At 52.7% G+C, this 22060-nt stretch overlaps 2 protein-coding genes across 4 annotated transcripts in view; both read left to right on the top strand.

The window, feature by feature from the left end:
* The window catches only part of Crhr1 (corticotropin releasing hormone receptor 1), a 47340-nt gene extending 32413 nt beyond the window's left edge, over positions 1-14927 (top strand). The window contains exons 5-13 of one of the 3 annotated variants that reach the window (XM_057773914.1): positions 4334-4440; positions 5143-5263; positions 5608-5761; positions 5965-6025; positions 8414-8486; positions 8831-8916; positions 9118-9253; positions 9421-9462; positions 9887-14927. In XM_057773914.1, coding sequence (XP_057629897.1) covers positions 4334-4440; positions 5143-5263; positions 5608-5761; positions 5965-6025; positions 8414-8486; positions 8831-8916; positions 9118-9253; positions 9421-9462; positions 9887-10027 — 921 coding nt within the window. In that variant the 3' untranslated portion in view covers positions 10028-14927. Of the gene's footprint in view, positions 1-4229; positions 4441-5142; positions 5264-5607; positions 5762-5964; positions 6026-8413; positions 8487-8830; positions 8917-9117; positions 9254-9420; positions 9463-9886 lie in introns of all 3 variants that reach the window. The other 2 variants (XM_057773915.1, XM_057773916.1) reach the window with 2 other exon arrangements.
* Positions 14928-19696: 4769 nt separating this feature from the next.
* Positions 19697-21757, top strand: Sppl2c (signal peptide peptidase like 2C). The gene has a single exon (XM_057776758.1). It carries the CDS (start codon positions 19697-19699, stop codon positions 21755-21757), a length of 2061 nt encoding a protein of 686 aa, XP_057632741.1.
* Positions 21758-22060: the final 303 nt, after the last annotated feature.

The raw sequence follows: 22060 nt of genomic DNA, 5'->3' as shown, positions 1-22060 counted from the left end.
CACAAAGTGACCCGTTACAATGTCCTCAACTCATCCTGAGAGGATGCAGTGGAGACTTGAAAGGGACTCTGTGAGCTTATGAGCCAGGGGTCAGGGCTGGAGGTGGAACAGTGATTGGAATGGGCTGCTAAAATGTTCAGATGCGCAGCAATTTCCTGGGCTTCTTGCTAAAGGAAAGGTTCTGTTTCTGTGCCGCTGGGGTGGGGCTTGACTGGCTCCCTCAAGATGTCTGTCAACTCCTGGCCTCTGAGGCTGTTGGCTTAAGGGCCACACTTTAAGAACTAGAGATACAGACCACCCACAGAGGAGTAAGAGAGGCAGCTCAGGAAGCCAGATGGACAGGAAATGCCACACGTATGATGAGCAGGGATGGGAAGTGAGAGGAGTGGGCCACGGGGAAGGAGCTGTGGAGATCTCATTGCTTTCATCCTGGCAGGGCATCCAAGCAGGTCTAATGGTGCTGGCCTTTGGGGTAAGATGATTTCCTCCGGTCTGGTCAGAATCAGTTCAGCCAGCTCTAACTGCTTGTAAGAGTCCGGTCTTGAGAGCGCAACACTGGTCCCTCTCCAACACCCTGCTGTGCCACCCTCCTCAGGGAGCCTGTGGACCTCATCCTTAGATTGGACAGGGAATAAGAGCTGTTTAAGCTTCCCGGGGTTGGTTCTGTCCACTTGTGCTGTGGGAATCCAGTTTCTTCTGCAGTTCTTGGTAGCTTGTCCCCAGGAACTCAGGGTATCACTGACGTTTTTTGCCGGGAATCCGCGGAGATCATTGGCTGTTGCTTGACATTGGTTGGTCTGTCCAGGTGTCCTTGACAACCTTTGGGGGGTTTTACTAGCTTTTCCTTGGGGTGCTGCTGGCTGCCTCTCAGGGTTTTGCTGGTGTCCTTCTAGACAGTGCCGACCAGAGCGCTGGTTTGTTAATGGAACTTTCTCATAGTCACTTTACTGTTCTGCCTGGGTGTCACTGGCTGCGTCCATCTCTCAGAGAATTGGCAACTGTTTTGATCTGGTTTTGCAACTGTAACAGAATATCTAAGATTGAATCTTTTAGTTTTTGAGACAAGGCCACATGTCCAAGCTGACCTCAGACATCGTATCTCAATGAGGGGCTGGAGACATGGCTCAGCAGTCAAAAGCACTTGCTCTTTGCACACACCCAGGTTCTGTTCCAAGCATTCACAGGGATTCACAACCTTGTAACCTCAGATCCAGCAGAGCCAGTGCCCTCTTCTGACCTCTGCAGGCACCAGACACATACTTGGTGCACACATATACATGCAAACAAAACACTCATAGACATAAAGATAAAATAAATAAATCTAAATGATTTTTTAAACTTGAACTCCTAAGCCCTGAGTTCCGGGCTTCTAGGCATATGCCCCCACTGCTGGTGCTATAGATTGCTAAGAATCGAACCCAAGGCTTCATGCGTGCTAGGCAAGCAGTCTATCAGCTGGGCTATATCCCCAGCTCATGGGTCATTTATAATGAGTAGAAAAGTATTGGCTTTTGGTTCTAGAAGCTGGGACATCCAAGGTGGAGGGCTAGCATCTTGCAAAGGGCTTCCTACTCTCTCATCTCTTGACAGGAAGCAAAGGAAGGGAAAGCAGATGGGCCTCACATCCTTTTAGAAGGAACCAGATCCTGCAGTGAGGTCCGCACTCTGCTGGGAGACCCCACATCCAGCAGTACTGGGTACCGTGTTTCCAGCACTTAAACTTTCAGGGACACATTCATATCACAGCGGTTGCCATGGCTGGCGGTGTCTCTGTCACTCTCTGTGACCTTTGCCCTCCCCACAGCTGTCTTGGTGTTCTGGTGCTCGGATTGCACCAGGCCTGTGGGGCATGAGGTGAGTAGGTCCCAGAGCTTGACCCAGCTGGACCTCTGTTCCCCGCAACACTGGACTTGGTTTTTCACTGACCTTAGTGAGGAGAAACACTAGTGAGCCACACTCTCACTGCAGAAGCCCTCCTCTAGATCCTGGACACAGGATGAGATACCCCACCCCACCCCCCATCGTCGAGAGAGTGCGTTTCCCCTAGTTCCTGCTTGTCACCCTCATAACCCTATGAGTGGAAGGAGAAAAGGATCCCAAAAGCCAGGCTGGTCCAGATTCTGATTGCTAAAACTCTACATCTTGGATCAGTTGTGTGGCCTTTCCATCCAGAAAACGAGAGTGCAGGGGCCATTTCAGTGACGTCACGAGGATTATGGTCTGGGACCCAGCATACGGTGTGTGCTTAGTAATGACTTCTCTCGCCACCGGGCGATGGTGGCACACGCCTTTAATCCCAGCACTTGGGAGGCAGAGGCAGGCGGATCTCTGTGAGTTCGAAACCAGCCTGGTCTACAAGAGCTAGTTCTAGGACAGGCTCCAAAACCACAGAGAAACCCTGTCTCGAAAAACAAACAAACAAACAAACAAAAAAAATGACTTCTCTTAAAGTTACCAAGCCGCACCCTAAAGAGCAAGTGGAGTGACCAGGGTAGGGGCTCTGACAGAAGAGGCCAGCAAGTCCCTCCTCCCTTTCTCCTCCTAGGCCCTGAGAGAAAGCTGGGGTGTGGCAGCAGCTCAGCGCCACAGATGCTGTTATTAACCAGGGGCGTCTCAGCATGGATGTGAAAAATTTAATAAAAGGAAATCAAGTGATGGTTCTAGAAAGGCTTTGCATTCTGCATGTCTGTCTGGAGCCTCTGGTAGGATCCTGGCAGCTGCCAAAGGCCCGTAGAGACCCTTGGAGCTGGAAGGGCAGAATGGAAGCCTCCCCTTGCCTTCCTGCCCTGTCTCCACTCACCACCCTGGGGTCCTAGGGCTCCAAAGGTGTGAGCTGCTCATGTGATGTCCTATCTTCCTGGGGCCTAGGACAGGGTAGATGGGTTTTGCACTGGGACTCTGTAGAGAACTGAGCACTGGGTACTGGCTGATTCCCCCATGAAGTAAGGACCTATCTGTAACAAAAGATGGATTATAAAATGAAGTTGGTAATCTAGAACAAGTCAGCATAATCTGAGTTTCTTCCTCTGCAAAGGAAGTTATGGGTGCGTTTCCAGCTTTTCTCACAGAGTTACTTTGAAGCTTCAAGATGAGGAAAGCTCTTAAGTGGGAAGGCTTTCGTATGTGTGCCAGTAGCGAGTGGTGAATATTCACGATTGAATAATTAAGAAAGTTAGGGGCCAAAGAGCTGGCCCAGTGGGTAAAGGTGATTACCACCAAGTGTGACAAACTGAGTTTAATCTCAAGGACCACCTGGAGGGAGGAGAGGCCTGGCTTGTGCAAGTTGTCCCTAACTTCTGCACACACGCCATGACACACATGATCACACTCATGCTCCTACACACATACACACATTGAATAAATAAGTGTAACTAAAAATTTTTTTTAAAAAAAATTAGGAATGGCTAAGGATGTAGTTCACAGAAGACAGAGCATTTGCCTAACCTTCTCAAGGCCCTGGGTTCAGTTTCTGCTATCCAGAAAGAGGAGAAGAAGTCTCAGAGGGAGGAAATAGAGAGCTATTGTTCACTTGGGGCAGCCCATGGGCCAGGCAAGGGTAGGGAAAGGCCCTAGGAATGAGGGATTTGTGTTCTTTCTTTCAGGGTATGTGCACGGTACACGCATGTGTTCATATACATGCACATACGGGAGAAACACATCCGTGTGTACCTGTGGAGGTGGATTCGGGGTGTTTTCTTCAATCGTTTTCAAGCTGATTTTTTTTTTTGAGACAGGGATCTCTTCACTAAGCCTGAACTGACAGTGTCACTGGGGTGGCAGGCCAGGACCCCAGGAAGCCACCTGTCTCTGATCCCCTGTTGGAATTACTGCTTCCCACAGTCACACTTGGCTTTCATGTGGGTACCAGGTCCTTGTGCAGCCAGACTCAGGTGTGACCAAGATGGGGGCTTAATTCAGAAGTGGATGAGGGATGAGACCCTGGGGGGGGGGGAGATAGAGGCTCTGCACCCACCGCAGCCATGGCGTCAGGACAGAATGCGGCATGAACATCTGTGAGCACGGGAGGACATGTGTGGGTGGGAACAGCATTTGTTAATGTGATACGGGAACTCTGCGTGACATGGGTGCAGCTTCAATTCATATCAGTCTAACCACACAGCACGGCAGACAGACTGGATTCATAGACAGACTGACCCAAGTGGTAGCTCATGGCTCACAGGGTCACTCTGGAGCAGGGCAAACGCTGTATTTCCCACTCTCTCCCCCAGCACCTCTCCCTGGTGCTGTCCTCACGGAGCCCGTCCCTTCAAAGGGCACAGAGGTGTGGGTGTGCAGGAGCCTCAACTCTGCCTCTCTCTCTCTCCTGCCTCAGAAGAAGAGCAAAGTGCACTACCACATTGCCGTCATCATCAACTACCTGGGCCACTGCATCTCCCTGGTAGCCCTGCTAGTGGCCTTTGTCCTCTTTCTGCGTCTCAGGTGAGAGGGCCCAGGAGCTGCCTCTTGCTATCCCGTGGGCTCTTGGGCATAAGCGGGGGAGGCAGAGAAGATGCAAGCATAGTTCTGAGATAGGGGTGCTGAGAAAGGGGTAACCTGCCTCTCACTTGAGTAGTACGGAGCAGCGTCCACTGGAATTTGTGGTCTCTTAGGACCTCTGGCAGACTCACATCTGTCCTTTCCCCCAGAAGCTGCTGGGGTAGGGAGAGTGAGGTAGGACAAAGCCCAGGCTCACTTGTGTTACCTCTAAAGCTGGTCCTCATCCCTCTTGGGGCTCTCAGGCAGGTAGACCCCAAGAAGTGAGAGTTCCACACAGTGGCACTCCTGACTCAAGGTTAGGTTGCCATGGCCCAAGTGATAAGAAAAGGCTGGGAACGGGTAGGACCAGGACCAGAAAGTTGAGAGGGGCTTACAGTTGAAGGTCTTTTTTTGCCAGCCCTCTGCCTCTCAGTCCTGGAGTGCGGAGAACAAAAGGGGATCCCTGACCACATCAGCTCTGACAAGAGCAGGTGTCTTGGTGCCCCAGATAGGCCCCGTGGAGCTCAGGCCAACCTGTCAGCCCCACTCACTCCAAGCTTTAGTTCCTCCATCTTATGTCTGGGCTGAGGTGATGTGGGCACCCGCTTTCATCCCTCTCTCTCTCCTCCTGTTGCTGTTGCCGCCGGCCCTCCCCTGCTGCCCCAGGAGCATCCGGTGCCTGAGAAACATCATCCACTGGAACCTCATCTCGGCTTTCATCCTGCGCAACGCCACATGGTTTGTGGTCCAGCTCACCATGAACCCCGAGGTCCACCAGAGCAATGTGGTGCGTCGCAGCTAGGGAGACAGAAAAGGCCGAGCCTGGGTCAGAGGAGCTAGAGTGGGGTTACCCTGCAGAAGGGCTAGGCCTGGGGCTGGGGTTCTTCCAGAGGACCCGGGTGGAACCGAGTTCAATTCCCAGCAGCCAGATGGGGCAGCTCACAACTGTCTGTAGCCCCAGTTCCGGGGCATCTGACATCTTCATACCAATGCACATAAAATAAAGTTTTGTAAAAGGTGGGGGTGTGGGCAGGGGTACCCACAGAACAAGAGCAGGACCCCGAAGAGCCTGGGAGTGGGACACCGTTACTGATGCCCTCTCAAGCTCTTTGTCCTTTCTGGTTGGGGCAGGGATGGTGCAGGCTGGTGACAGCTGCCTACAACTACTTCCACGTCACCAACTTCTTCTGGATGTTTGGTGAGGGCTGCTACCTACACACCGCCATTGTGCTCACCTACTCCACTGACCGGCTGCGCAAATGGATGTTCGTCTGCATCGGCTGGGGTGAGCTGGGTCAGCCCCACCCCAGCATCTCCTTGCATGGAGTGGCTGGGTCAGGAGGGTAGGGTTTGCACCCCGAGAGTCGTGGGATCCCATGAAGGAAGCATCAGAGTTCAACTCCCAGAAATCCCTGCTCTTCTGCAGGCCCTGGACTGCCCTGGGGTCTTCCATCAAAGGGCTCAATGACAGTCCCCTCTCTCCCTCAGGTGTACCTTTCCCCATCATTGTGGCATGGGCCATCGGGAAGCTGTACTATGACAACGAAAAGTAAGTCACTTTGTGAGGTCAGAGTCTCGCTCTTCAGCGCACTCCCAGGGGATTTTGGTCATTGTCCTGTAAGAGCAGTGACTTCTGCATCAACAAAGGCAGAGAACACTGGCCTCAATTCAAGGATCCTTTCCAGTGCTCTGTCAAAGGTGAAGCCAGACAGCCAGGGTCCCACCAGGCCTGTCACCTGTCCAAAGGTGGAGCAAGACAGCCAGGATCCCTCCAGGCCTGTCACCTGTCAGGCAGCCCAGGTTCTGAATTGTGCCATCACTAAGTAGCTATGTGGCCTTGGGGCTGTCACAGCAGGCCTCGGTTTCCTCATCTGTGAAATGGGCATCTTCACTCTAGCTACAACTTCAGAGCTATAGTGAGGATGAAGTGCACCTGTGCATACTAAGCACATAGACCTGGCACCCAGTAAACGCTGCACAAATGCTTACTACCATCAAAGTGTGTTTTACAATAAGATTTTATGGCTTTAATGGAAACTGGTCCAGATGGTTTCAAAGACTCTTCCAGCTCCTCTCTGAAGCCTCGTGTGTTTGTAAAGGAGACTCAGGCATTCCCAGTCAGTCCTGAAGTCGTGGCTTGGCATGTGTGGGGGAATCTTATGGGCAGACCTAGAAAGAACTCTGTGCTGTGGGACTGAGGTGTGGCCTGGGTAACAGGGTGGTTCCAGTGCGAAGCTGAGATTGGGAACTTCACAGAAAGACAGAGAAGCGGGGAGGAGCCAGGCAAGGCTGAAGCCATAAGCATCCCCCAATCCCCGCTGGCTGACTGGTTGACTGGGGGTTCACGGTGGCAGGCTCTCCCCTCCCTTCACTGGGCTGCACCAGAAGTCTGGAAGAGCATCACCCACGTTTGTGAAAGCGGGTTCCTTCTGCCTCAGGCTGGAGTGTTTGCGCAGCAGCAGGGTAGGCGGCAGGCTGCAGGGTTCACTGAAGTGGGTGTGGGGTGTCCCTGGGATCCTCCTGGGAATTCCTGGATGGGGGTGCCTGTGCTTTGTAGGATGTGAAAATGTGAACTCAGGAGATGACGGTGGGGGAGGGGGAATCAGAAGGAAGAGAGAGGCGAGGTAAGCCCTGTTACAAGCCTTCCCACCCTGGAGCAGAAAGGGTGCTGCTTAAAAGAAAGTTAGGTCTGAGCAGCCCCAAAGCCCCATCTGGTGGACAGATGCGGCAGTGCAGCGGGAGAATTCTGGGTGTACGAACATAGGAGTAGGGGAAGGTGAACAGAGAGGCCCTGGGCCCCAGTTTGGAGCCCAAAACAGTGGTATATGACCCGAGTAGTGTTAAACAAGCTTGTTACAGCCAGAAGGTCACCTATACAAACTTCACGTTCTGGTTTGCAGACGCATCCATGGCAAGCCCATATGCCCCTAAGTACACAGGACTTCTGATTTGCCCTGTCTCCACCTACTCCCTCGAGCTTGCTGCAGGGCAGCTCAGGAGCCCACAAGGCAGCCCACCTCTTGCCATAGCTGTATAATCTTCCCTGCACAGACTGCTCTCGAGAAACTGTGGCAGGGCAGAGTCCCTGAGTGGGCACCGGACACAGCAGTGCTAGGTCAGGCTCCAAGCTGTTTCTGGCTTGCTGTTTTGAGAATTCTTTCCCTGAGAAATACAAACAAGCATATACCCCTTCCTTATAGGGATCTAACGACAAACTGAAAGCAGTTCACAGAAGTTCAGCTGGGGAAACCAGGGGGTTCACTGGGATTACTTATGGGGCATAGGTTAGTTTATTTATAAGAGCATCAGTGACCTCAAAGTAGCCACGCCACTAGGTCTCCCCACAGCATGGGTAATGACTTCCCTATGGCCACATAAATGGAGTCTCACCTCCAATCAACGCTATAAACGTTAGCACCTCCTACGACGTGAGGCTATGTGCAGTCAGGGCAGAATTATAAACAAGACGTATGGGAGGAAATGGCTGGACTCTCAGGCAAGGGTCCACTCCCTCCCTCCCTACTCACCTTTCTGTGAGGGAAAGTCAACAGTCAGACCCATCTTGAGGGTCTCTCTCAAATAGTCACAGCTGCTTGGATGAGGGTTATGACTGTTCAGGGGCCTTTTTCTCAGATCCTCCCTCCACAGAGATTGCTCCAAACTTTACATCCCACGGCAGAGGGTACCGTCCACTTTGCAGGTAGACAGGACCACGTCCCACAGAAGAGGTTACCATCCACTCTGTAGATAGGATCACTGAGGCACTAAAGCAGAGTCCACTGGCTTGGATTTCTTAGAAATTGGGGCCCTTTCCTGGCCACTGGCACTGATCCTGCTCTGGTCAAGCACTGCCCTATGGTCAAGCACTCTGCCACCGAAAGGACCGTGATGACTGCTCTCCCCCCCCCCCCTTCCTTTTCCTTCTGTGACCTTCTAGGTGCTGGTTTGGCAAACGTCCTGGAGTGTACACTGACTACATCTACCAGGGCCCCATGATCCTGGTCCTGCTGGTAAGAGCCTGGGAGAGGTAGCAGGAGACAAGCCAACATGGGGAAGGACAATCTGCCTACCAGGGATAGAGAGGACCCTCTGCCTAGGTGGCCCCAGAGAGGGAGCCTGGGCCAGGAATTTGCTTAAGTGTTGGTGAGAGGAGGAGGGGAAAAAGGGAGAGAGAAGGGGGGTGAGAGACTGCGTCAGGAACACCAAGAACAGAGCTGAGAGGACTGAGGACCTGGCCTGTCCACCACACCCACCTCCATTTCCTGCATATATCCCTGCCATATGTCCCCATCCCTGCTGCTCATCACCACCTTGGCCGCCCATCCTCACTCCTGCTCCTGTGCTCCAATTGCAGATCAACTTTATCTTTCTCTTCAACATTGTCCGCATCCTCATGACCAAACTCCGGGCATCCACCACGTCTGAGACTATTCAGTACAGGTACCTGGCTCCCCAGGGATGCTTCAGAGGGCCCAGCCTCCTCTGAAGCTGATCACTTCCAAGCCAGTCAGTCAACCCAGAAACAGTAGCTCCACCTTGCTAGACATCCCTGAGACCATCTCCCAAACCATCACTCTCCCCAGAGCTAACAGCCCCACCCCTTCTGGGTAGCCTGTGACTCTGGCCTCTGTTCCACCCTAGGAAGGCTGTGAAGGCTACTCTGGTGCTGCTGCCCTTGCTGGGAATCACCTACATGCTATTCTTTGTCAACCCTGGAGAAGACGAGGTCTCCAGGATTGTCTTCATCTACTTCAACTCTTTTCTGGAGTCCTTTCAGGTACAACCATCCTCCCTGAGCCCTGCCACTCCGGCTCCAGGAGGACCATATTTGCACCTGTGTGGGTGAGGATTCTTCTGGCAGAGGCCTGGAAGATTAGGGGTGGGGGACTGGAGCAACCTGGGCTGGTAGGGACCCCACTTACCTCTGACTCCCCTTCCCTTTAGGGCTTCTTCGTGTCTGTGTTCTACTGTTTTCTGAACAGTGAGGTAAGGACCTACAGCCAGGACTGAGAGTACCAAGACTGGGAACTCCCCTCATGTTTCTTCTGCCCTGGGTTCACTTCCCTCCCTCTTCCCGGCTCCCCATGGGTTGCTGCAGGGAATTTTGAGAAGTCCCAGTCGATCTGCATCTGTGAGGACGGCATGGGTGGTGGCTAGAAGATAGGGTCTCTGTCTTAGGAGTTGGGCAAGGCAGGGGTTCTGTATGGCAAAAGTCAGATGCACCCTTGTTAGACTGGAAAAAAGTGTCCTCTTCCTCACTTGAAGAAACTGACTCAACAAATAGCAAACCAATAGCAGTAATTATATGCATGTGGCCCCCTACTGTAGAGTCTGTCACTACACCTGAGCAGCTGCTCAGCTGGGCTAAGGGAGGGGTGTGTCCTGAGCCTGAGCTCTGATGTACCCACAGGTCCGCTCTGCTATCCGGAAGAGATGGCATCGGTGGCAGGACAAGCACTCCATCAGAGCCCGCGTGGCCCGTGCCATGTCCATCCCCACCTCCCCCACCAGAGTCAGCTTCCACAGCATCAAGCAATCCTCAGCAGTGTGAGCTACAGACCACCGAGCAGCCCCCAAGACATGAGGCTGGGGCAATGATGCAAGCTCGCAGGCAAGCCTGTCTGCAGAGGCGATTGGCCTTCCCGTTCCTACCCCTGGGCTGCAGACCTGAGAGCCAGCCCAGTCTTGGTAATAGCTCACAGCACTGGGCTGGGCCCACAGCATCCAGCTGCCTGCTGCCCATTCTTCTTGGAGAGTGGAAATGGAGACTGGGGGCTGGAAATCCTGAAGCAGTTTCATGGACACTGTGAGAGCTGTCTTCTCCCAGAGTAGTTCACTGAAGATTGGCAGTCTTCAGCAGCTGTAGGGAGGCTACTTGCTACCTCTGGGGCATCATGGGAAACTCTCTTCTGTGACTGTGATGCCTCCGAGTCTTTGCTCGCTACTGAGAACCAATGCCACACGGTTTAGTCAGGAGAGCTGGAGACAGCATTAGAAGTCTAGTGACTTCAGACAGCATTCCACAGCCGTAGGAGCCACTCCTGAGCCAACAGAATGTCATTAGCACGGTGGCACTGCCACGGGAAAGTCCTGCCTTGCTGCCTTGCACCCTTGGACGTTCACTGTCCTGCAGGCCAATCCAGCTTTCTGTCACTTACCCTCCACAGCAACGGTCCCCTAGCCCCAAACTCCCACCTCCTGCCTCTGGATGGCTTCTGATTTGTGAGAAGATGGCGGTTGGGAAGGGGACTGAGTTGTCCATGCCAAGGAATCAGAGTGGCCCAGCCTCTGAGGAAGTAGTGGCCCCTGGGTGCCCAGGCCACTGGCTTCATTGGCTGGCCTCCGCAATGTGCTCACGGGCTGAGTGAGGCGAGAAGGGCCCTCTGCTCAAGTTCCCTGAACTGGGACAGGTGGCTCCTGGGACAGCTAACTGACAGACCCCTTACTCCCGGGTATGGAATGGCTCAGCCCTAACTGTGTCAGAGGGCTGAGGAGCTGTAGCGGGACAGAGGTGAGGGGGGGCGATATAAATAATATTTATCTTTTCAACTCCCTTTGTGAAGGCTTGCACTCTGCTGGGGCTGGGAGTAAACCAGAGGGGGCCCTCTGGAAGTAGACGTCAGGGACTATTGCATGACCGGAAGCCTGGTCACACTCATGCCATCCAGGATGAGCCCTGGGGGCTGGTGGCAGGGTGTGAACTCCAGACATGAAGATACAGGTGTGATCAAGGATGCTTAGTAAGAAACAGCTCCTGGTAAGGAGGTGGTACCTGAAGAGAAGGGCCATAGACAGTTACCGTGGCCGGGACAGCCAGGCAACTGTAGCAATGAGCGGCAGAAGTGGGCCTCGGTTCGATGGAAGAGAATCAGGCAGCAGCTAGGGAGCTGAGCAGCCTACGGGGCTGGAGACTCCCCAGAAGCACACACGGGGATGTGGTTGCCAGGGCAATCTCAAGACAGGACCAGAGGTGGGCAAGGCCAGGAAGGGAGAGAAAGGGAAAGGTCAGATGGCATACACGCACCATGGCAGACGGCTGGAACTTTGACTTACTGAGGAGCCTGGAGCACGAGGCACGGGAACTGAGTTGGGAGAGTTATCCACCCACTCCTGCTACCCATCGTTCATTGATTTGAGCATCTCCCAAGGGACATCAGTTGCCCTGCACTGGCCACATCCGTGTGGCCACAGAGTTGTCAGGTGAAGCACACTGCAGGCCTCTGGAAGCCTGTAGGTGCCTTGTAGGCACAGAGGAGACTGGTGGAATTCTCATGAGGGTCTTGGTGCCCCTAGGACATGCCCTGAGTCTCTGACCAGGGAGGAAGGTCACCTATGCGTGCACACACACACACACGCACATAATTGCATACATGGGTACGTGGCATGAGATGCCAGCAGCGGACTGAAATGGCTGTCACTGGAGAGCACTGTAGCTCCTGCTGAGCCGAAGGGGCTGATGGAGGAGGAAGAGTGGATTCTTGAAGGACACATGGGATGCCCTTCCCTGCCTATTACCCAAGCAAAAGTGTGCCCTTAAGTAGGGGTGGGCATGGGAGGCACAGAGAACACCCAGACAGCAATGAACTTCCAACTTAGGAGTTTGGGGTGGCCTAGGGAGAGCGAGGGACAGCCCTCCCAGATGGCTGCAGGGACCTACAGTGGCTAAGTGTCAAACAGTCACACTGAGATGCTTCTCCACTCTTTTGTCTTTCAACCCGAGCAGAAGAGAGAGCAAGGTGTCACACAGTGTCGCAGCGTGGGGTGTGTCCTAAGGAAAAGGAAGGCTGAGGTCTCAGAAAAGCGGGGTGTGCCTGAGTGAGCGGGGATAGGTTGAGATGAAGGGTGGGGTCTGCCGTCCAGAGGCCGCTTGAGGTAAGTAGGAACGTGAAGCAGGAGTAGCTGCAGGAGAGTGTGTGGCAGGCAGTGTCTGGGCAGGCACCTCAGTGGACATCAGGGGCTGTTCTTCTGCAAGGTTTGGGTGGGGAAAGCTTCCTCGGACTGTGAGTTGATGCACATCACTACATGGAAGGACCTGACAGTTGCCATCTGGAGTCACGGGCCCTCTTCAGCCCCAGGGCGGGCCTGTCCCTCACAGTCAAAAGAATGCTATTCCATGTCACGCCTAGGGAACACAGTCTCCTGAGAGCTACCTCCTTGCACAGGATCTCACTTCTCCTGAGGCTCTCTTGGTGAACACAGAACAGTAGTGGGAGGAGCCCCCCTCTTCCTGGGGGCAATACAGCCCCCACCCTGGGATTCTGGTTCCCCACCAAGCCTCTGTGCTGGTGAGACATTTGCCTTAGGGCTGAGATAGGACTAGCCAGATCAGGGTAAACTGCCTCCTGAGGAGCGAGGGACAAGGTCTAGAATCCAGATAGTCATACACACCTTAACTGGGGCCCCTGTAGGTTGCTTTATAGCCTACAGCTAGTCTAATGTGCTGTCTAAAGCTAAACTCAATGGGGAATCAGCCCGTTTTGCAACAGAGGGAGCCAAGGCTGAGGATAGAAGACCTGGCTGCACATCTGGGGGTCTTCCCTTCCCAGAGTCTTCCACCCTTGGTTGGGAAGGCCACGGCCCACAGAGTAGCCCTGGAGCAAGGGGACAGTGGAACCAGTATAGGGTCTCAAACTGATCGCAACTGTGCTGTAAAATTGGCATCTTCAGTGGCTCACCCAATCAATGTCTAACTGCCAGGCCAGCTGGGGAGGAGGAATTGAGGCTGTGTGCTCAGGGTCTTCCTTTTTCTACTCCACTCCTCCCCCTCCTTCAAATGATGCTTCATTTCAAACTGTACAGCCCAGGTCACCAGAAGCTACTGTCAGCCTTGTGTTCCCCATCCGGGATCCCCGCAGCCCCTGCAGAGGACACCACTGACCTCATCTCCTCCAGGTCCACTAATGATTCAAACTCACCTGTTCAACAGCACTGAGCCCAGCAGGGGGAGGGAGCCTCTGCAGCAACCGTGCTCCCAGTCCTTACTGTCAGTGGACACCAGGCCGCAATCAGGCCGCTGCTCTTCAGTCAACCCTGGGAGGCAGGTGCTGTTCTCCAGTTTAACAGATGAGAGAGTGGAGCCCAGAGAGGATAAGAGGTCTTCCTGAGAGTGGTCAGCCGTGGCATGGCCATATGAGAACTCAGGCAACCCCAGATGTTCCAGTGTGCCACCTTGTACCCCCAAGAGCCCATTGCAAGGTGACCCCTTATCTCCTTCCTTTGGGGACATTCTTCAGCCTCCCAGCCAGCTGAGAAGTAGTACTCGGAGATGAACTAGAGAAAGAGCCCGCAGCCTCCCAGTGTCCCAGCCATGTCCACATTCGAGCATGGCCTCCCAGTCCGCTGCTAACACACCAACCCTGTAGATTCTGTAGCTCAGGGGGAAGAAAGACCTGGACCAGGTGAATTTTGCAAAGCTCTCCGCATTCAGGAAACAGTCATGAGATGGGTTCCAGACCTCGAGCCATCTTCCTGTCCCTCTGTGGGGTCCTAGACAGACCCCTGATGCCCAGCCTCATTACCCCTGGACAAAGGCACCGTACTGGGGCAGGGAAGCTGAATAATATCCCAAATGGCGAGCTAGGATGGACAACAAGGGGGTGTCCCTTCCTTGGCCTTCATTTCTAGGGTGATAGGGAGAATACGAAGTGTACAGGTCCAGATCCACTCCAGCTGGGAAAGTATGGGCTGTGAGCCAGGACAAGAGACAGTCTAGGGCACCCAGTCCCTTCCCCACCTTCTAGAGTCCCTGCCATAGGCTAAGACCCACTGCCCCCATCTGCAGTCCTTGATTTGGATGAAGATAAATATTCCAGCTGCCACCTAGTATGTAGGTCCCAATGGAAGGCAGACACTTTGTCTCAAACTACCTGGGGAGCCCCTGAGATCCCAGATCCTAGCAAAGGGTAGCAGCAATGGGGTCAGGCAACACTACCAACCTAAGAGCACACCCGGAAGGGTGTAACTGGAGGTCACAGAGAGGTCTCTGCAGAAATACAACCTGGGAAGTAGCAGAAGGCCCAAGAGTCCCAGCTGCTCCGGCCACATACTCAAGGGGACAGTTCCAGGACTCATGGACTGGGGATCCTGGGGCATTGAAAAATGAATAGGTCTCCACAAACCCCCAGTGAAGCAGACAGAAGGCACATGGAGTGAATGGTTCAGAGAATTCTGGGAACCCAGGGCACCCCTCGCCTGAGGATCAGGCATGGGGATGGTGGAACACAGGTTCTCATATATTCTCAATCTCACTGGAGCACCCACTGGCCAACAGAGTCCTGATGACCAGAATTAAGCCCACTCTGAGGCCAGTGCTACTGCAGCAAACTGAAGTCCTGGTTTCTTGGTTTTTGTTTTTATTATGGTAAAATACACATGCACGTAAAAACTCACATCCCAACGTGAAAGCATACAATTCTGAGGTGTTGATATCATCTTAGCCTACAAGTGTGTTTAATTATTGTATGTAAATAAAAACACACCCACTACACTATTTCCAGAAAGTTTCATCATCCTGAGTGGAAACCCCATCCCTCCTCCTCCAGCCCTGGCCACAGTGAGTCTGATCTCAGTCCTTGTGGGTGGATCTCCAGAAGAACGCCAACTCCTACGAGTCTCACGATAGCTGAAGAGGAATCTACCAGCCTGCTTCCCATGTGGCCGTGCCACTCCGCATCCTCAGCAGCTGTGCAGAAGGCTCTAGCTTGTCAATGTCACCTGTGGCCAAGCTGGTTGGTTGGTCTGTTGGTGTTGAGACAGGTTGCATGTAGCCCAGCCGCCCTCAAGCGTGGTATGAAGTCAAGGATAACTTTAAGCTTCTGATCCTCGTGTCTCCGCCTCCTGAGTGCTGGGATTACAGGCATGCAGCACCACACTTGGGTATTTGCAGTGCTGGGGTTTGAACCCAGGGCTTCTTGCATGCTAGGCAGGCACTCTATCAACTGAGAAAGCATTGGTCTTGGTTTCTAAGACTCCCATTGGGGAGCAGGACCTTAGTAAGGATCATAACCTTTGGTGAGGGCCGCCTGTCTGTCTGGTCAACATCTGAGTGCTTGGATCAAGAGCAGTGGTTCTCAACCTGTGGGTTGTGACCTTTGGAGGTCAAATAACCCTTTCACAGGGGTTTCCTAAAATGATCGGAAAACACAGATATTTCCATTACAATTTGTAACAATAGCAAAATTACATTTGTGAAGTAGCATGAAAGTAAGTTTATGGTTAGGGTCACCACAACATGAGGAACTGTATTAAAGGGTTGCAGAATTAGGAAGGTTGAGGACCACTGCTGTAGAGGGATGCACTGAGAAGTGACACTGGCTCTGGGTGGTGGCGGTGCATGCTTTTAATCCCAGGACTCAGGAGGCAGAAGTAGGTGGATATCTGTGAGTTTGAGGCCAACCTAGTCTACAGAGCAAATTCTAAAACAGCCAAGGCTATACAATGAAATTCTGTCTCGAAAAATCAAAATCAAACAAACAAAAAGGAAGTGACATCGTTACATACTCTGACAACAGTTGTGCTTGCTGAGCCTCCTCCCTAGGCCCCGTTCCCTTTAGCGATGCATTTGCACCTCTCTGAAATAAAGGTCCCTCAGAAGGGACCAGACCTCGCTGGGCTCTGCACACTTCCCCAGCTGGTGGCAAGTCGCCAGTCAGTTGTGCTGGCTCCCAAATGTGTTTCTGACAGCTCATTTGTCATTGTAATTACTGTTTGTAATGTAATTAAATGTTATGTTAATGGACAAATCAGAAGTGCACAAACACAGGGAAACGGTTTTGATGATAATTCAGTTGGATGCTTTGAAAGGCAGTTATAAATGAGTCACCGAAAACCAAGCTGTCAAATTTGGTGTCAGCGAGACAAATGTAAATAATTCGGGACAAGAAAAAGTCAGAATCTAAATGTGACCTGCTGGCCACTTTACAGTGTTCTTTAAAAATGGCCTCCACTTCAGAGAATCCAAGCTGGTTCTGGAAAACACCTTTCATTCCCTCCCACTGGTGTGGAGCAAACTAGGCCTTCGCTGGATAATCAAATTAAGAAAGAGTGGGTTGTAAGTCGTGGCGGCACGGACACAGACAGGGAGAGGGCCGTGCGACAACAGTTGCGGCAGAGTGGAGTGATTCGCTCTAAGCCAGTGTGGCCCCACCTAGGAAGATGTAAGCAAAAATGCTACCCAGACTCTCTACTGCGCAGTAAGTACAACAGGCAAGATGCTAACGCAACAGGCATTGATGCCTCATGGTTCTACAGCATCCAAGACTAAGGTACCCACTGATTCAGGTCCTAGAGACGGAAAGGGCCCCTCTCTCGTTGTGTCTTTGCAAGGCCAACAGAGATTATCTCTCCCGAGTCTCTTTAATAAGTCTTAGAACCTGATGAGAAGTCTCCTGTCCTCTGGTCCCTTGTGGGCTGGGCTTCAGTGCACAGATTAAGTGAGGGACATAAGGCTTCCATCTATAGCCCACTTACACCTTCCAGAATTAGGAGGGAATGCATTTCTGACTGTGGTGGTGGTAGTAGCACGCATGTGCACATGCGTGGGGGGGCAGGAAGAGAGATATGGGGAGGTGGGTGAGGTTATAATTGAGGTGAGGTCTGGCTTTGTAGCCCAAACTGGCCTTAAACTCACCCTCTTCCTGCTGCAGCCTCCCTAGTTCCACAACTAGGTGTGCACCACCACACCTGGCTCCATTTCCGGTGGTTTCTTTTTAAGATTACACTTAATTTAGTTACTAAGCGGGTGGGTGTTCATGTGCCAAGGTCAGAGGACAGCTTTCAAGCGCTGGTTCTTTTCCTTCTGCTATGTGGATCCTGGATTGAATTCAGGCAGTCAGGCCTGGCAGCAAGCTCTCTCACCTGCTGAGCCAACTCGCTGGTCCCATTTCTGTTGTTTTTAGCCATGTGGTTCATATCATTATTTAGGGAAGTCCAAGCAATTAATGCAATGAATAAAATAGGTAGGAAACACTCCCCCCCACCATGTGTGTGTGTGTTGCATGTATGTAACTGTCTTACTTTTCTATCACTGTGATCAAGCACCGTGACTGAAGGTATTTGTAAAAGGAAGGATTTAATTTGGTTTGTGGTTTCAGAGAGAGTCCCTGAGGGCAGAGAGAAGGAACAGCTGAGAGCTCACATCCTGGCCCATGCCCACTGGGCAGTGGGCACTAGTCTTTTGACATCTCAAAGCCTGCCCCTAGGAACACACCTCTTCCAACAAGTTCACACCTCCCAATCCTTCCCAAACAGTTCCACCAACAGGGAACCAAATATTCAAATGTATGAGCCTAAGAGGGGTCATTCTCATCCAAAATACCACCTTAGTGATGGTGGAGATGTGTGGCCATGGGGACACACGTGAAGACAAGAATGGGACAAATCAGGTACCTCCCTCTACGGCACCCTAGCCAGTTCTCTTCAGAAAGAATCTGTCCTTGGACCTGAATCTGCCTAGGGAGTCCTAGCTTATCCCTTCCCTCTAATGCTGCAGTTACAGGCTCATACAGCCATGCCTGGCTCTGTATGTGGGTGCTAGGATCCAAACTCAGGCCCTCAGACTTGTAGAGCAAGCAATCTTATTCACTCAGCCATCTCCCCAGTTCTAAGGCACAGATTTTTTTTTTAAGGATTTCCCATTTCAATTGATTTTATCAATGAATCCACCTCCCACCCATTCCCCAGCATCACCACCTCCACAGTCCCTGAGTGAATGCTATACACAGTAGTGACAGATGTTATCTGCAGTGATAACGGATGCTATGTGCTGTGCTAACAGATGTTACAAGTATTGATAACAGATGCTACGTGCATTGATAACAGATGTTACATGCCACATGCCGTGATAAAGGATGCTACGTGCAGTGATAACAAATGCTATGTGCATTGATAACAGATATTACATGCAGTGATAACGGATGCTACATGCAGTGATAACAGATGTTACGTGCATTGATAACAGATGTTACAAGCAGTGATAACGGATGCTACGTGCAGTGATGATGGGTCAACCAGAGACTCTGCCACTTAGCAACCTGACTGTGAGCCTGGTTCCTAAACTTAAATAGGACCTTGGAAAAGTTCCCTAACTTCCCTGAACATCAATCCTGTGACTGTGAATCCAGTCACTCACTTGCCCATCCCACACATATTTCCTGAGCATTGCTTTCTACTTAAGAATCTTAGCACACTAAGCAGAGCAAATGACCCCTGCCTTCACACACATGTACACATACAATATGCACACTGTCCTGGTTTACTTTCTATTGCTGTGATAAAAACCATGACCGAGAACAACTTAAGGGAGAAAGGGTTTATTTGGCTTACAGGTTACAATCCATCACCAAGGCAAACCCAGGCAGGAACTCAAAGACAGAAGTTCAAGCAGAGGCCATGGAGGGGTGCTGCTTGCTGGCTTGTTCCCCACAGTGTGCTCAGCCTGCTTTCTTATATCACTCAGAACCACTACCCTAAGGGTAGCGTCACCCACAGTGGTCTGGGCCCTCTTGCATTAGTCATTAATCAAGAAAAATCCAGCAATGTCAGGCAGATCTCTGTGAGTTTGAGGTCAGCCTGGTCTGCATAGTGAGTTCCAGGACAGCCAGAGCTACATAGTGAGACCCTGTCTCAAAACAAAATAAGAAGAAAACGAAAGAAAATGCCCCCCCCCACACACACTTACCTACAGGACGACCTGTTGGAGGTCTTTTCTCAATGTAGGTTCCTCTTCCCAGATAACTCTAGCTTGTGTCAAGCTGACAAAAATAACTAGCCAGCACACACACACGAGCACATGTGCACACACACACACGCACATACACACACACGTGCACATACACACACATACAGAAACCAGGCCAAAGAGGAGAGGTGACCTGAACTGCCTAGGCTATCCAGGAGGAAAGTTGAAACACTGTTTCTAGAATCTTGCCTGGGATCTCTGGACCCCCAATCCCACACTTAACATCTTGCCTGGTGTAGTCCTACTGGGGCTTGGACAAAGATAAGAGCCTACTGGCTCCAGGCTGGGGAGCATAATCCTAAAAGGGGCCCGTGTCCCATAGCAATGCCTTTCGTCACTTTATGACAAGTTAGGTGTGGCTCTGGTTTCCAAGACAAGTGGCCAAGCTACTCTGTGACAAAGAGCCACACCCTCCCCCCTGGGAGAGGAATAGAGCTGTGGGCAGCTGTCCCCTTGGGAGGACACAGTAGATGGCTGAGGAGGATGGCGTGCCTGGGTTCCCTCCTCCCCATGGGCTCGCTCCTCCTCCTCCTCCTCAGCCCTGAGACCCGGGGAGAATACGGTGTGGTCCGCGTCGTGTCAAATAACTGGAGCAAGGACTACTGTGTCCTGTATAGCTCCGACTACATCACCCTGCCCCGGGACCTGCACCACGCCCCATTCCTGCCTCTGTACGACGGCACCAAGACACCATGGTGTCCAGATGAGGACTCCTTCCACCAGGCCCAGGACATCTCCCCCAGGCAGCGACCCCTCCACCAGACTGCTACCATGGTGATGCGTGGCAACTGCAGCTTCTATGCCAAGGGCTGGCTGGCTCAGAGCCAAGGAGCCCACGGGCTGCTCATTGTGAGCCGGGCCGGCGATCAACAGTGTTCAGACCCCATCTCAAAGCCCCAGGACCCCAGCAAACCCCGGCCTGCTCTCACCACCCCAGTGGCTGTGCTCCGCTACACTGACATGCTGGACATCCTCAGTCACACTTACGGCGACACCAACGTCCGTGTGGCCATGTATGCTCCCTTGGAGCCCATCATTGACTATAACATGGCAGTTATCTTCATGCTGGCTGTGGGCACTGTTGCGGCAGGTGGCTACTGGGCTGGCCTGATGGAGGCAGACCGGCTGCAGAGGCGCCGGGCCCGAGGAGGAGGGGGCCTTGGTGGTCACAATCAGCCACGAGCAGTAAGAGCCCAGAGGTTCCAGAGGACCTGGGAAGAGGAAGACGACGACGACGTGCCTGTGGATTTCACACCAGCCATGACAGGCGCTGTGGTCACCATGTCCTGTTCCATCATGATTCTGCTCTACTTCTTCTACGACCGCTTCGTCTACATCATGATCGGAATCTTTGGGCTGGGTGCCAGTACTGGCCTCTACAGCTGCCTGGCACCCATAGTCCGCCACTTGCCCCTATGGCAAAACCAGCGGGCACTGCCTGGCCATCGGACTTATCTGAAGTTGCCATTACTACTGCTGGCAGGCCTGTGTGCCATGGTGACTCTTCTCTGGGTCGTCTACCGCAATGAGGACCGTTGGGCATGGCTCCTGCAGGACACCTTGGGTGTTGCCTACTGCCTTTTTGTCCTGAGGCGGGTGCGGCTGCCCACGCTCAAGAACTGCACCTCATTCCTGCTGGCCCTGCTGGCCTTCGATGTCTTCTTCGTCTTTGTCACGCCCCTCTTCACCAAGACCGGGGAGAGCATCATGGTGGAAGTTGCGTCAGGCCCGGCAGATTCTTCAAGCCATGAGAGGCTCCCCATGGTGCTCAAAGTGCCCCGATTGAGATTTTCAGCCTTGACCTTGTGTGACCAGCCTTTCTCCATCCTTGGCTTTGGTGACATTGTTGTCCCTGGCTTCCTGGTGGCCTACTGTCATCGCTTTGATGTGCAAATCCACTCTCGTCAGGTCTACTATGTGGCCTGTACAGTGGCCTATGCCGTAGGCCTGCTGGTCACCTTTGTCGCCATGGTCCTCATGGAGATGGGCCAGCCTGCGCTGCTGTACTTAGTGTCCAGCACCCTGCTCACCAGCCTTGCTGTGGCTGCCTGCCGCCAAGAGCTTACCCTTTTCTGGACTGGCCAGGGCAGAGCCAAGGTACCTGCTGGGCCTGAGGCAGAGTCCTGCATTGCTTCTGGGGTAGGCTCCAAGCTCAAGCTGGAGGGCGTGGCAGATTCCCACAGAGCCAACAGGTTCAAGGAGGCCGCTGACCAAGATAACAACCCTGATGATGACATGTCAGAGATGGCCATCCTATCGGAGGACGAAGCCACAAGTCCAGAGGGCCACAGTGAGAGCTCTGAGGGCTGGAGCGATGCCAACTTGGATCCTGATGAGCTGTCCCCTGGCTCCCCCATGGCCCTGGAGGAGCTGATGCCTCTGGCCATGTTGATACCACTGATCCCACCAATGCCACCCCCGTCAGAGTTGGGTCACATCCACAGCCAGGCTCAGGCCCATGATGCCAGTCTGCCCTGGGTGGGGCTGCACAAGAGAAAGGGCTTGAAGGTGAAGAAGAGCATGTCAACGCAAGCTCCCCTATGAACAGAGCTCCCTGGGACCTGGACCTCTCAGAGGGCTTCCCGAACACTGCACGGCAAAGCTAGACAGGATAAGAGATCGGGCATTAGAGAAACTCCTATCTTCCTCTGGGGTCTCTTTGTTTGTTAAGACTGTAAGACAATAGTGGCACAGAATAAGCTATGCAAAGGGGGAAGGTCCCTGTGGGCTTGTGCCCACAAATTGTGCAAAGGAAAAACTGGGGCTCAGGGAAGTCATGTGACTCACAGGTCCACTCAAGATTTGTCCCTCCAGAGTTCCCTGGGTAGCAACCTGCCCTTGCCCTGC

This window comes from Chionomys nivalis, chromosome 7 (assembly GCF_950005125.1).
Source record: "Chionomys nivalis chromosome 7, mChiNiv1.1, whole genome shotgun sequence".
In the NCBI taxonomy this organism is placed as follows: domain Eukaryota; kingdom Metazoa; phylum Chordata; class Mammalia; order Rodentia; family Cricetidae; genus Chionomys; species Chionomys nivalis.
The sequence above is the reverse complement of the archived record's forward strand: the minus strand, read 5'-3'. Positions and strand labels throughout refer to the sequence as shown.